Below are 14,985 nucleotides of genomic sequence, written 5' to 3' on the forward strand. Positions count from 1 at the left end.
GGTGCTGGTCCCAAGGCTGGGCTGCCAGCAGCTGAGCCCTCCCAACTTCCAGTTCAGAAGTTAATTGCAAGCGATATGTACGGCTTTTCTTAAAAGCTCCAGCTCCTGAAGTTCAGAGATTATACAAGACACTCAGCTTGCAGGATTTTTTTATCTTCTTTTTTTTTTTTTCTTTCAGCAGTAAGATTTTAAACCCTTTTTGTTGCTGAGAAAAAAAACCTTAAAGTACAAATCTAAAAGGTTATGGGGAAATAATTCCATAACAGTAAAGCAAATAAGGACATTGTCAGGAGTTTTTTTATTTTTGACAAAACATCTTTTTTTTTTAATCAAGCTTCATCCCCTCTAAATACAGCATCATTCTTTGCTTCATCACCTGGGTGGCTGAGCAGGGTTCCTCTGCACTGCTGAGCAAATCCCACATCCCCCTTGAGAGGCAGCTGCATCTCCTACCTGCAGCTGACAGGGCAGTTTTTAAATCTTTGGGAGAAAAATGAAAAGATGACTACTCAGCAAAATCCCCTTTCCCCCTCTTCTTTTGGGCTTTACATTTGCCGTTGTGCACTACGGGGCCTTTGGGGAGCGTGGCGTGGTCGTGGTATGGGTGAGACGGGAGCAGTGCGCGGCTGTTCCACAGCAGAGGGAAGCAGCCACCGGCACATCCCCGTGAACATCTGCAAGGGAAAATAAATTAGAGATGAAATTTCTAAAAAACACTGGCATGAATAATCGCCATGTTTTGGTTTCCCAGGTTTAATTGTGAAGCTGCATGAATTAAAATCATCTCCTGGGTCTGTCAGTGCTGTGAGGGAAGTGGTTTTGCAGAGCAGCAATGAGGCAGAGATGCTCCCTGCCCGGCTTTTTCCCGACTTGGAGCCTGTGAACAGGGATGTCAAGGCTATGCCGGGCTTAGAGAGGTTGTGTCAGCTCCTGGTAGTGTGTGTTTGTGCTGCCGGATGTGGTGGCCTGGGATGGAAATACTCTCTGAGTAATGTTTTGAATTTTTAAACCCCTTTGCTGCAGCCCCACTGGAGCACCCTTGGCTTTGCTTTCCAGGAACGGGCTCTCCTGGCAGGAATCCCCGCGGATCGTGAGGCAGGAGGAGTATGCTCCATCGCACACATGCACAGAGTGTGCCCGGGGCTGCTGTGCCTGCAAAGGGTTGACCACCCTGCCAGGAAAAAGCGGTGTTGGTGTCAGCGTGATGCTGCAGGAAGGGCTGTAAACCTGCCGCATCTTCCCTGCCTCATCCCCCTCTTGTGTTCCCTGGAGGGAGGGGAGGTACCGCGGCTGGAAAAGCCCCTGGGAGGGCAAACTTGGGTGATAGAGACCATGTCAGGATCACACTGGAGCAGCTCCTTGCCAGCTGTGAGCCAGGCAGGTGGATTTACTGGGTAAAGACGTCCTGGGAGCACCTCTGGCATGCAGCATCCAAGGGGATGCAGATGCTTCCTACAAGTGCTAAAAGCAAAAGATGGGGGCTGGTTTTGCTTTCAAAGGATTGCGATAGGAAAAAAAAATCCAATTAAATGTCAAGGATTGTGATGGGAATCCTACAACCTTTCAACTGGACATGACATTAAGAGCCTTTTCCTGCTGGCCTGGTGCAGCTGGAGGTGGAGCTGGGAAGGGGTTATTATTTCCATCCGTGAGGCAGATTAATTCTGAGAACTTTTAACTTCCCTTGCGAACAGCCTGAATTAATGTTTTAGGATTCTAGTCCCTGCCTCCTCCCACCCCCCCAAAGGCCAGACCCTGGAAGTGCCATTATGCTCCTGTCAAAGGGGCTATTTCTGGAATTGATGATATGAATGAAGCCTAAAACTCCGCTCTCATTAACGTCTGCAGCTTATCCCAGTGTCACTCCTAAGCTGGTGGGACTTGGTGACACTGCAGGGGAAGGCTGTCATTTCAACCCAATTTTCACATTGCTTTTGCACAGAATTTTTTCCAGGCTTTGCCAGCGCTTTCGGCACATTTGTCAAATACCAGCCGCTGTCCCAGAGAGTGAAGGCAGAAGAGAAATGACTGTGAGTGGTGATGTGGGACTCGATTGTAGCCATGGCCATGGCCCGTGTGTCCAAATGACCTCTCCTTGCCCCAGACAACAGGGAGCAGAGCTGAGGTGTTACCCGGCCAGATCCAGGCAGTTCGATGCATTTCTATGGCTGGATTTTATTGTAGGATACAAACTCGCAGCCCCTGTTGCTGCCTGGGAGCTGGTCCCCACCTTGTCCATGGAGTCCTGCTCCCCATCACCCTGGCTGTGCTTTTGGGGGGTCCCACCCCATCTCCCGGTGATGGCAGAACAGCAGCAAGTTGCTCTGGAGCATCGGGGCTGCTTAGGGAGAGCTGGATAAGGGCTCAGGGAAAGAACCAGAGAGGACATGAATGCAGGGAAGCAGGAGAGGAGGAACGGCCAAAGCCACCTGAGAGTAGCAGTGCATTAAAGGAAGAAATATATATTAATCTCAAGGAACAGCACCTATCCCTGTAAAGCATAGAGTTGTATTGGTTGGAAGAGACCCTCAAGTCCAACTCTTAACCCAACCCTGGCACTAAACCATGTCCCTAAGGGCTTCATCTTTGCATCTTTTAAAACCTTGCAGTGACGGTGACTCCACCACTGCCCTGGGCAGCCTGTTCCAATGCCTGACAGCCCTTTCTAGGAAGAAATTTTTCCCAATATCCAATCTAAACCTTCCCTGGTGCAACATGAGGCTATTTCCTGTCATCCTGTCATTTGTTACTTGGGAGAAGAGACCAACACCCTCCATGCTCCAACCTCTTTTCAGGCGGTTGTAGAGAGCAGAGTCCCCTCAGCTCCTGTTCTCCAGGCTGAACCCCCCAGGACCTTCAGCCTCTCCCATCACACTTGTGCTCCAGTCCCTTCCCCATCTTCATTGCCCTTTTCTGAACTCAAATGCTGCTCTCTGTTCCTGACTTGGCGATCGGTGTGGGTGCCTGACACCCCCCAGCAAAGACACCACCATCTCTGGGGCCGGATGATGCTGTGGCATGGTGGTGCCCACTGCCCCCATTCCCAAAGAGAACCAGGAGCCGTGTGTGTGCCCCGACTCAATGGGGAGAACCTGGGTTGCTGACGGACCGAGCATCATGCCCGCCGTCCTCTGAGTTGCTTCTGCCCCCGAGCAACAGCTTCCCACTTAATTCACTTGCTGGTGAATTTGATCCAAACTTCTGCAACTAAATCATAGCAAGCATAATGCAATATCTTTCTCTTTTGATTATATTAAGCTGGGTAGCGCTGGCTAATTGAATCTGGGGCTGTTGCCTCTTAATTACAAAAGGTCGGGCTCTGCTGAGCGCAGACAGGTAGCACAGGGATCGCTCGTGCTGGGAAGGGGCTGAGGGCTCTTGCTCTGTGCAAAGACTCCTGTTTGTAACACGTAAGTGACCTCTGGATATTTTTGTTTTGTTTTGTGCTTTTTATCTTATGAATTTTAAGAGTCAAGTTACAACAAAAGGGTTACTGGATATTTCTGTGTGGCAGAAACAAGGTTGTGTTTTAATTGAGAAGAACCTGTGAGCATTTTGTCTCTCTGTCTTGACTAAGTTGATAGTAAAAAATGTGAATTTTTGAGAAAAAGCTGGGGTGAGCAGGTGACCCTGAAAAGTGGGGACTCTGACACCTATGGGATGGAGCAGATGGGGTGATTACCTGCTGTGTGAGTGTGGACCCTATTATTAGTGGGTTTTTAATACACTCCCTGCCTGCTGGGTGCAAGGAGCAGACAGGACTCCCCAGTGCCAGCTCCATTCCTGGCGAATATTTCTCTCACAGAGCACAGACTGTGGGCTCAGCTGAGTGCCAGGGCAAGGGGCAATGGCAGTGCCACTGCTGCCCTTCACCTTCTTCTCTTCCTCCTCCCTCTCCTCCTCCTCCCTCTCGCCTCAGCTGCTGCTGATGACCAGCACTGTCTCCTATGCTTCCCAAAGCCCCTTTGCCCCTTCCCTGCCCACGCAGCGGCAGCAAGTGCCGTTTCAATAAAGCACCTTCTGCTCTGGCTAATTGAAGAGTTTCCCTTTGTCAGCCTCTGGGCTCAAAGGAGGGTCAGCACAAAGCCGTAGCCATCAGCGCTTTGTGCGCCTCTGAAAATCCCATTAGCAGAAGAAAGAGCTTGAAGTTTCATTCAGCTAGAAAAAAAAAATAAGGCAAAAAAATAAAATAACTCTCCCTGCAACCTTCTGAACTGTCAGATGCGTATTAACGTACCGCCCTCAGCACTGCCAGGGTCCCTGTCCTGGGAATATTTAATCAGGGTGAAGTGTTATATTGGACTGAAATGTATTTGCCTGAGGGAGCGATGTGCTGATAAGTGGGTCTGAGGTTAAAACTGGGGAAAAAAAGCCTGCCATCAGCAAATAAAAACCCTTCCCGCTCCCAGGATCCCCTTCCCCTCCTGAGATGCAGCCCACAGAGGAGACCCAGCCCCAGTACAGAGTCCTCTCTACCACCACAAATGAATTTGCATGAAGATCTGCCTGTCTGGGGAAGCATCTGTCTGTCTCCGTGGGTTCTGACCCAACCAAGCTGCTCCCGAGCCACCCCGCCTCCCTGCTGAATATCTCACACAGCCCTTGTAGTCACTCTTTGGGGATCTTACAGGCTTTTTTTTTAATTCTTTATGTCCTCAAGGGCTTTGGAGAGGTCTGGCAGAGCCATGGACGTGGCTGGCTCTGCAGAGGGATGCTTTCCAGCCCCCCAAGCCAGGGAACGCCTGCAGGTCCCCCCCGGCAGCTGTCCCCCATGCCTGCCCCGGAGTGCTATATTTGGGCAGCCCACAGCCTGGTCCTGACAGTCGGAATGTCTATCCCGATATCTTGTAAACATTTCTTCCGATTAAAAAGATCCAGGTTTCCGACGACCGAGCTGTGACTCAGCCCCATGTGATTTCCCAGGAATTCACCCCGGATGGGTGGCAGGAGCTGCCAGCTCCAGCCCCGCGCGCCCGCCGGGGAGGCACCTGCTGATTCATCCTCACCTTCTTCTTCCCCAGCCAGATAACACGACAGCACGGGCTCCCAAACACCGCCTGCCACTGCCTTGTAGCGAAAGCTCTTGTCTGACAAGGGCTATGATTATTTTCCTGGAGCCTGGAAGCTGCTGCCTGCACCCAGGCAGGAGCGTGGCCCTGGCTGCCTGCGCGTCGCGGCAGCCGATGGGGTGTTTGCTGTGCTAGGCTAGAAAATAACCCCGGCACCACATTGTATGGGCTCCTGGAGTTCACATCTCGGTGTCCCAGGCTGGAAGTGCCGCCTGGAAGGATGCAGAGTTTGGGTACTAGGTTTGAACCATCCCTACAACGATTTGCTGCAGCAGCGCACTTCATTCTGCCCCAAAAGCAACAGCATCCACAGTCTGTCCTGGCAGCTCAGCTCTTTAAAATTTCTCCAAGAGGCAGCAGTTGGGACAGGGGATGGACTCTGCTGGCCCCCACAGTCTTAAGGCTTTTGGGCAGTCAGTTAATGGTTTTGACAGTCTTAATTTGGACTGGGAATGAAAAGTTCAAGCAGTGACTTCAGGGAAATGCCCGTGGGATAAGCCGTGACATGGTTAATAGAAAATTGTAATGTTGTTAAAGTGCTTTTCTGTAAAATGCTAGGAGAGGAAATTAATGGTGTGGGGTTGTGTTGGGCTTTATTTTTTTCTGAAAGTTGATATAGTTCTTTTAATTTAATTTTTTAATCCATCACATCAGTACTCTTCCCATGCAACTTTCATTTTATAGCGGTTTTCATATTAGCTGTAGCCACTGATGTCAATGAGAACATGCCACGGGTTTGCCATGAAGGTATCTGAACAGCAGGCAGGCCTTCCATGCAAAACCAGATAAAATCTAACCTAGAGAATCTAGCGTGCACCTTGCTTTAAAGACTAGAATAACCTTTCTGATTCAACGGTGGCCGCTTGCGGGTGCTCCTTTGGGTCTGTTTCTTCCTTGATGGGATGTGGTGCAGGTGGTTCGAGCGGGTGAGCATGCTGGTGATCCTGCTCAACTGTGTGACGCTGGGCATGTTCCACCCCTGCGAGGACATCGCCTGCGACTCGCCGCGCTGCCGCATCCTCCAGGTACAATCTGGGGTAGATGGGGAGCGGGATGGACTGAGCTGCGGCAGAGCTGGCTCCCTGGGTCTTGTCCACACTGTCTGTCCTGCCAGCACTTTAAAAATGCTGGTTTTGGTGCTTGCTGTCACCAGGCAAAGCCCCTGTCAGGCTCTGCTGACCCCAGTGTAGCCAAACTTTGCTTGGAGAGCTTGGGAATGATTAACCATTGAGTTTGTAGTGAAAGCAGAACCCGAAACGAACTTGTCCCTTTATCCCAGCACTGCCTCTGCCTGGGTCTTTTAGCCCTTGGCGGTGCAAGAAGAGACCTTATTGGACTCAGGTCTCTAATCCATCCCTGGTGCAAGTGTGAAACAATGTAGGAGCATCCCTCCTTCCTTCTTTTCTTTTGCAGAGCTTTGATGATTTCATCTTTGCCTTCTTCGCCGTGGAAATGATCGTTAAGATGATCGCACTGGGGATTTTTGGGAAGAAATGCTATTTGGGAGACACATGGAACCGCCTGGACTTCTTCATTGTCATCGCAGGGTAAGCTCAGCACTGCGGGTCCCCCTCTCCCTGTGCTTCTCTGTTGTCATTTGTGGCATCGCTTGGCAAGTATCGGATTTGCGGAGCAGCTGGTTTGCAGCAGTGAAGGTTGAGGGTTTGCTGGGCCTCGGGTGATGTCGGCATTGCCCATCCTGACTTTTGGATTTTGGCCAGCCCATGCCCTGGGGCTCCTCGCTGGCATTGGACATGGCTTTTCCCTCTCCAGCCTTATTGGTGGTTTCGGTTTCCAGCAGGCGAGGTGGCTGGCGGGCGGTTGGGAGCACAGAGCGGCGTGCCAGGGAGGATAGTTCACTGAAATGTGCGTGATTGCACTCATTCTTATACTATTTTTTTTTTGAAGGAAAGCAACCAAGTTCGCCTTTTTGAGTGTTTTCATTTCAGAGGCACCTGGTTTGAATTAAAGGCTCTTCCAGCACCCGCGAGTCTCCTGGCGGAGACTGGGAATCCACATGAAAAGTCCCTGGCCCCTGGCCAGTGAGTTGAGTTTCTTTGACACATGAATCGCTCGCCGGCCCTTGTCTCCCCTCGCTGCTCCAAGAGCCCAAAGGCCTTTGGGAAAACAATGGGTTTTTCCTCTTTTGATAGAGCTAGAGATCAAATTTACTGGATTTTCCTGGAAAGGAGCAGTGGAACCTCCCAGCTGAGCTGTTTACCTGGCAGGGGTTTTGTGTGCCCCATGAAGGGGCAACACCTCTGTGGACTTTGTTTATGGTCCATCACCAGCCCCACAGGGCCACGGCACATACCTCTGCCAGGCAGCTGATAGAACCAAAGCAGTGGCCCAGTAAAACCAGTGCCAGGTCTCCCAGTGCATCACTGGCCTGCGAAATTCATTGCTACAGGGTGCTGCAGAAACCAAAAGGTGTAGTGAGGCTCCAAACCCAGGCTGGATGCAGAGATGGAGGAGCAGAAAGGCCAAGAGCTGTAACCATCTCAGTGAACCGACCTTCTGCAGGATGCACCAACCTCGTGTGTTCCAACTGCACCAGCCTCTGGCTTCTCAGGGTAGGAGAGGGTTCAAAGTTTCCTCCTGAAGTGTCTGAGCAGCGTTAAGGGCTGAAGCATTGGAATGTTGCACAAGATGGGACCCTGGGTCTGACCAGCTCTGTTAGGGTTGTAAACATCAGCAGCACAACCAGGGGCTGGTGCCTGCTAAAGCCACCTTATGTATTATTTATTTCTTCTTCTTTGTTACTTATTGTACTAGAATTAATTGTGATGAAGAAGCAGAGCTCCCCTCTGCCGCAGCCGCTTCCCGCATCCCCGATGCGTGGAGACGTTTATTCACTGTAGAGGTTTTGCAGCCTTGCAGCTTGACCGCTCCCGTGACTCCTGCCAGGTTGGCTTTGCCTCTCACTAAATGATGGGCCTTTCCTTTGTGTGCATGAACTGCTCCCATCTGGGCCTCGTCAAAACCACGAACTTAAATACAAAGTGGAGCCTCTCCTTTCCCAGATGTTTTCTCTGCTCCCTTTCACACCCTGGCGCTCTCCTCCAGCCCTCACCCATCCATCCCGGAGCGCTGTGTTCTCCTTGATTAAAGATGTAGGCAAAATACACAGTGAGGATAAGATGAAAAAGCAGTGCAGGGTCAAATCCCAACAAGATGGAGGGAAAATCTGCCGGTGGCCCTTGAGTGCAGCTCCGCAGTTCCCACACGGGCCAAATTACCCTGATGAGCATCCAGAGCACGGTGTCAACAGCAGAGCAGGGGAGCAAGGGATGAACTGAGCTCGACACGGAGCATCTTGTCCCTGAGCAGGTGTGTGATGTGGGAAAAGGGGCCAGAGCTGAGCAGTGGCCATGGAGGAGAGTGTGCGCTGGGGCGATGGTCAGATCCCCACTGTATTTGCTAAATGAGTGCGTCACATTTTTGTGTAGGTCTTGCACAAGGGCTTCATTCTCCAAGTTCCTTGAGAAGTTTCTGGACCTGGCGGAGATTGAGATTGCAGAGAAACCTTTTTGTGTGTGTGTTTACCCCAAATCTGGCACTTGCAGAGGCCTGGGAGAGCCGCTCGGTGTTGTTCTCACCCCCGCTGTGATGCCGGCCACTTTTGTGACATGCCATTAAATAGTTCTCAGCTCTGTTAAACTGTCCAGAGCAATCTCCTGAGCTCATGGAGAGTAAATGACTTCTTTGTGACAATGTAATGCAATTAGCACTAATTGTAGAGTGTGTAATGTCTGCAACACATCTCTGTAATTACAGGAAAACTTGCTGGAGATGAGAATAGCGCTGTATGATCAAAACTCAGCTTAGTGAAACGTGGCTTTGGCTGTAGGTTATGGAATTGCAAGGGGAAAAGGGAAGGAAAAAAGTGATGAATGACATCATTATGTTGTGTTATTTTAAAGAAGAGGATTTGGGGAGTTAACTTTTAAGAGAACACTTGAAGGTTAACGGGTGTTGCAAGCCAGCTCTCGCCCTCTAAAGACCATTCAATATGATTTCAACCTCTCCCAGCATAAGATGCTGAAGTATTGAGCATGAACAATTGTTTATATCTGAAAATATGCAGAAGCATTTACAGTTAAGTGCTGGCTGAGGCTCGGGCTGGTGAACCGGAGCTGTGGGATGGAGATGTGCCTGACCTGCTGTGTCCCTGGCTGCTCCAGGACCCAGCACCTGCTTTGTCTCCCCCTGCTCTGCGCAGGACGCAGGGACCTCTTCACTGCTTGATCTGTGCGAAGAGGATAGACACAGGTTGAGATCCGTCTGCTCCTCATCTGGAGCCATCCACATCCACATCCACTTTGCTGCAGTCCCACTGCAAGTGATCAGCATATTTTGACTTTAGCCAGATAAGGACTTCCTTGAACCCCTGCATCCCTGTGGACTGAGTTGTGCTTTAAACCATCCTCATAAAAAAAAATACCAACCCCAAAACAACAACCCCTCCCCAAAGGTTAATTATTTTCTGAGGAGACGCTTTAAATCAGAAGATAATTTGGTGGTGTAAGAGCTTACAGGGCTCCTCTCTGCCTTCTCTAGGCACAGGGTCCAACAGGCTCTGGGTCTATGCCTGCATTTCTGCTCCCCGGAGCAGGGCTGTGCATCACCCGTGTTTGAGTTGAGCGGGTCTGCGGTTACTCCAGGCTCCGTCAGTTGTTTGGCCAAGTGCTTGGAGTCCTGTTTGTGCTTTGTTCATTGTAACGGTAACCGGCCTCTTAAAGGACTTTGTAGGAAAGTTAAACACTTCTGGAACACTTTGCTTACAATTTGAGAGGAGCTGGGGCTGGAGGTGCTTGGCAGGCTGCTTTCTACAGACACAGAAATGCCACTTCTTTTTATCTTTGCTTCCTGAGCACTTCTTCTAATGTTCATCCCTTAAGGATGTCTTGCTCCCTCCTGGTTTTGAGTGCTGAATTTCGGGGATGTGATATGCTGCAGGAAGCCTTGCTGTGTTCATAGGTGCCAGGAGAGAAAGGGATGCTGCAGTCCCCACTCCATCCCTGCTCCTTCTCAAACAAAAGCACCAGGTGGTTTCTGAAAAGCTCTTGAGCTCAGAAATTGGGGTAAGGTTGGTGATGCTGATCAAGGGGCTGTTGCAACTCCTTGATTCAGATATGGGGAAGAAAGCACTGGCATAGGGCTGCCCGTGGGGGTCCCTGCTGCAGCCTCCTGCTGCCACTGTGGGCAAAGGCTGTTCTTCCCCCATGGATTAGTCCCTTCATCCCATGAAAATAAAAAAAAAGGCAGAAATGAATGTTGCTTTTTCATAACCTCTGCTTATATTGATCCCTTTCACGTTGAGGAGCAGCACCTTGGAGATGTGGATGCACAGTGCCCTTGGCGCTGCCTAGGCATCATTAGTGCCGTGGGGTAATTGCCCGTGTAAGTGGCCGATTTGCACACGCAGTTACCCAATGTGCAATCACAGCCGCGGCCCCTTTGAGCTGCAGTGAAAGCTGCACCAAACCCTCTCCAGGGATCCTCCCTCTCTCCAGTGCTTTCCCAGGTAGGTGCAAGTGTCCTGGGAGCCAGGAGCCTCCTCCTGGGGACCCGCTGTGTCCTGGCTCATCCAGAATTAGGTGATCTTTGCTCCAGGCAGAGGTGGCAGAACAACTTCAATCTGATACTCTTGATCACAAACCTCCAGGGGTTCAAAATCCTGAGCAAGCCGCATCCCTGACTCACAGAAACCTGTCGGGTAAAAGAAACCCCTCAGCAGCTTCCCCTGCAGCTCAGCTGGCTAAAACCCACCTGTGAAAAGACTGGGTATTTTTTTTAAGTTTTAGGATTCTTTTTAAAGAGAAGTGTTTCATTTCTTTCAGTTCTTCAGCTGAACTTGCTGCTGCTTCGAAAGCCTGGGACACACGGTGACTGTGCGGCCAGATCCAGCAGCTGCGGGGCTCATGCCACCTCCAGTGCTGCTCTTTTTTATTCTGTGCGGGTTGATTAAAATGAGTATTTTTAAAATTAAACAACACCCACGAATGAGGTGAGGCTTTCGAGGCTTAAAAAGCAGCTCCTGAGCAAAAGCTGAGCACAGCAGAGGCAGGAAGGGCCAGGAGGAAATTTCCCTCTAGCTGTCTGAAGATACAATGCTGCCTAAAAAATTTCCCCTTGTCTTTTCCAACACTGATGGCTTAAAATTATCCACTGATTGCTGTGCTTTGTAGATAAAGGGTACCTATATGCTCAGTTTAGGAAACCTTTTAATGCTGAATAAATGTGAGCCTGTCTCTTGCCGGCAGCTCCTGGGGATGCTGTCCTGCCTGCAGGCATTGCTGCTCTGCCGCTGGTTCCTTATGTGACCTTGGTCACATCCCCTGGCTATACGGCATCCCTGGCAGCCAGCTGTGAAAGGAGAGAGCTCAAGTTTTCATTGGAAAGCTCCCTCAGCACGAACTCCACAGCTTTGATGGGTTTTCCCAGCATCTTCTGCTTCCTGAGCTGGAGTAATCCTGGGGACGGGAGCAGGGTGGGTTGGAGTAATGATGCCGGGTAAGTGTGGGAAGGGTTTTGCCAGTGTTTCTGTGCTCTCTTAGAGACCCACTGGATGAGGGGAGCCCCTTCAACTGCTCCCGTGATGCTCCTGAGCATCACTTCTGCGAGCCCTTTGCCGTAGGCAGGGCTGCTGCCTGACACCGTGCTGACGAGATCCTTCCCAATGCTTTGGGTTTTATATGAAAGAAACACCAGCGTGCTCTGAGTCTTGCTGTCTCTGGGCAGAACAGGGATGAATTTTGGATGCCTGGTCCATCCCGGGCCATCCCTCGTGTCTGTCTGTCTGCTGAGTCCCGGGAGTTTCCCTCTCAGAGGAGTGTTTGCCAAGGGTTTGCATCAGCTCTCTCTCTGCATCCCACCACCAGCCCGTGCTACGTCTGGCTTTGCAGATGCTCCACTTTTATTCTTAGAAAGACTTAAATATTTCCGCTCTCCTTCTGAATAACTCCAGTGACTGGGGGTTGCTGATCACTCTGACGACTCTCAGCATTTGCCATGAATCCATCCTATTTAATGCTGAGTATTTTTATGAGCCTTTAACTTGTTCGGGCACTCAGGTCTGTGACAGGCATCGCACTTTCCTGTTTGAACAGAAATGACATTTGAGTTGAAGCTTCATCAGGGGCTTTTTGCACTGCAGATTTTCAGTGCGTAAATGTTATATATGCTGGTAAACGCACCTGTCACCTTGCCAGTTGGCGACATCCTGACGTTCGTGCTCCCTGGCTATCTCCCCTTGCCAGGGATGTAGATTGATTCCTCCTGTGCATCCCCTTGCCTTGGGAAGTGACCTTTGAGCTGGGAAGTGGTGGGATTCTCATTGGACTTGCTCTTTAGTGACTGATTTTTACCCACATTTCCACCCCCAACACTGGATTCTCTCAAGGCTCTTGAGCTGTTATTTATCACCAATGTGAGAATCCTGTAGTTTAGATCTGGGGCTGAGCTTGTGCTCCTATAATGCTGGCGCTGTTAGAGATGTCTGGCAGCAGAGGTAGAGAGCATCTACCTACTCATGGTCTTGGTGCTAAAGTGTTTGCTCAAGCTAGTGGGTGGTTTGGTTATTTTTTTTTAATGTGGTATTATAATTGTTCTTTAACATATTTAATCAAAATGCATTTTACAACGTGCCCTTTGCAGCTTACAAGCACACGCAGCTCTGGAAGTGAGTCTCGGGCTGTCATTAATCAGAAAATGATTTGTCTTGGTGCAAATAAACATATGCTGCCCTGAAGTTTGCTGGTAGCCTCTGTTTTAATAACAGATTCAGGTAAAAAGCTGCATGTTTGACATGGGCTTTTTACCTGAATCAGGCAAACCATACAAAAATCTTATTTTCGAACAGTGAATGAAACTTCAGCCCCAATAAAGTCCAGGGAAATTATTGCCCTTCTCCTCACTGGAGCTAAAGCTCACCCAGTGTGGTGAGTCCCGCACCAAGGAAGGGGCTGGTGTTGTTCCTGGGGCCAGGTGGGCGTTGGTGGACACGCTGCCTTCCTCTGTGCTCAGAGAATGATAACAAACTCATAGCATTCATATGTGTCTGTCCAGCATTCGCATCCCGGGTCTGCCCCATGGCTGTGGGTGTCAGCTAAATATAGGGGAATGTGTCGAGGTTATTTTGATCTTAGATATTATTTGATCATCATCGTCATTAGAGCCTATCAAGAGAAGTGGGATAAAGTGTCGCTGCATCAAGAATGAAGTTGTGTATTTGGAAAGAGAAGGTCTTCTCCACCCCGGGTGTTCCTCACCTGCCGACGTCTGCGAGGGAGGAGAGTGGGTTTGGTTGATCACAGCAGGAGCAGAAACCTCCCGTGTGCAGCACTGATGCCTTTGTGCAAGGTGCTGGCAAAGCCTCCTCCAGAAGTTTGATGTCTAATCAGGTCTGATTAATTCAGGCAAGGGCAGGCGTGGAAAAAGGTTGTGACTGGGAAGCAGAGAGCCTGTCTGCAAGGTGGGGCTGGAAGAGCTGGGTTTGTTTGGTTTCACAAAATGAAGGCTGAGAGGAAGGAGATGTGATTTGTCTTCTGTGAATCCATCAGATGGGTAAACACCAGTAACAAAGAGCACCTAAAAGACCATGCTGCTGTAAGAACAAATGCATATAAGCTTGTCCTGAATAAATTTAGGCTGGAAGTTAAGCTTCTAACCATCAAAGCTGGAGGAAGGGAACCACCCAACTAGCTTTGAGGTGGAACCTGATAATTTTTGGAAGAGTTTAATATCCTGTGGTTGCCTGTGGCAGCAGGAGCCTGGCTGTGTGGGGAGCCTCGTGCTCCTTTTCCTTGCCTTTGCCTGGCTCTGCCTCTTCAAGAATGTTTTTGGGCAGAGATCTTGTGTTTTCCCACAGCTGGAGAGCAAAGTCCTGGTGAGGATGTGACCGATGGCCCCGCTGTGCTGGAGCAAAGGTTTCAGAGCAGAGGGAGATGGTGCTGGGGCACTCCAGGGACTTGCAGCAGTCCTAGTGCATCCTCAAACTAAACCATGTGCAGGTTGTACCTCGGTGTCCTGAGCTGTGAAATAACCCCACTGGGCACAGTGTAGGAACACTGTGAGGTTCCTTGGTCCATGTTTGCTGCATTTGGTATCTGTGAGTGTCATGTGTTTTGATTTGTGTGCTTGCCCACAACCTGAATCCCACCTGCCAATGGTCTCTGCTGGGTAGAGCTCGCGGGGCTCAGTGTCCCATGTTCCACACTGCCTGTGCCCTGCAGAAAGGTTCTGCACCAGGGATGCTCCTCAGCTTTTCAAGGTTGTGCTGGTGCTCAGCATAGCGAACCCAGATTTGTTGAAGTATCTGTACAATTGTTGTTAAAAACAAGGCTGTGTCTGGAAATCGCCCTCCTGGAGTGTGCAGGAAGTTTTGGAAGCTTCTGCGCTGGATCTGTGCAAAAACAGTAACTGAAGCAGATAAGAGAGAGATCTGTGGCTGTGTGAGCTGGTGTGTCGTGTTCTCGCTCATTGACTTTATTCTGATACGCAAACAACCCTTAATTAATTCCTCTGGCAAACTCTCCTGATGGGAGAGATGCAGTAACAAGTCCCTCTGTGAGCAGTTGGCATATACGGTTTGATTTATAGTGTTTGATAATTTAACATTTCTCCAGAAGATCCTTGACGCTCCTCCATGTTCGTGTCTTCCGCAGAATGCTGGAGTACTCCCTGGACCTGCAGAACGTCAGCTTCTCAGCCGTCCGCACCGTCCGCGTCCTGCGGCCACTCAGGGCCATTAACAGGGTCCCCAGTAAGTTGGATCCTTATTCCTCCTGGCTGATGCAAGTTCTTTATATCTGTTGCCCCAAAGGTGGAAGAGCAAACACAGATGCTTCCCATCTTACATTGCTCCAACATTCATCCAAGCCTGGTAGTGCTAGGTCCTACCACCACTCTCTGG

General features: G+C 50.1%; 1 protein-coding gene across 1 annotated transcript in view; it reads left to right on the forward strand.

Moving 5' to 3' along the window:
- The window catches only part of CACNA1G (calcium voltage-gated channel subunit alpha1 G), a 140,945-nt gene that overhangs the window by 33,574 nt on the left and 92,386 nt on the right, over positions 1-14,985 (forward strand). The window contains exons 2-4 of the mRNA XM_082066963.1: positions 5,983-6,094; positions 6,483-6,616; positions 14,738-14,835. Coding sequence (XP_081923089.1) covers positions 6,002-6,094; positions 6,483-6,616; positions 14,738-14,835 — 325 coding nt within the window. The 5' untranslated portion in view covers positions 5,983-6,001. The remainder of the gene's footprint in view (positions 1-5,982; positions 6,095-6,482; positions 6,617-14,737; positions 14,836-14,985) is intronic.

The sequence above is a fragment of the Streptopelia decaocto genome (assembly GCF_964273445.1).
Source record: "Streptopelia decaocto genome assembly, chromosome: 16".
Lineage (NCBI taxonomy): Eukaryota > Metazoa > Chordata > Aves > Columbiformes > Columbidae > Streptopelia > Streptopelia decaocto.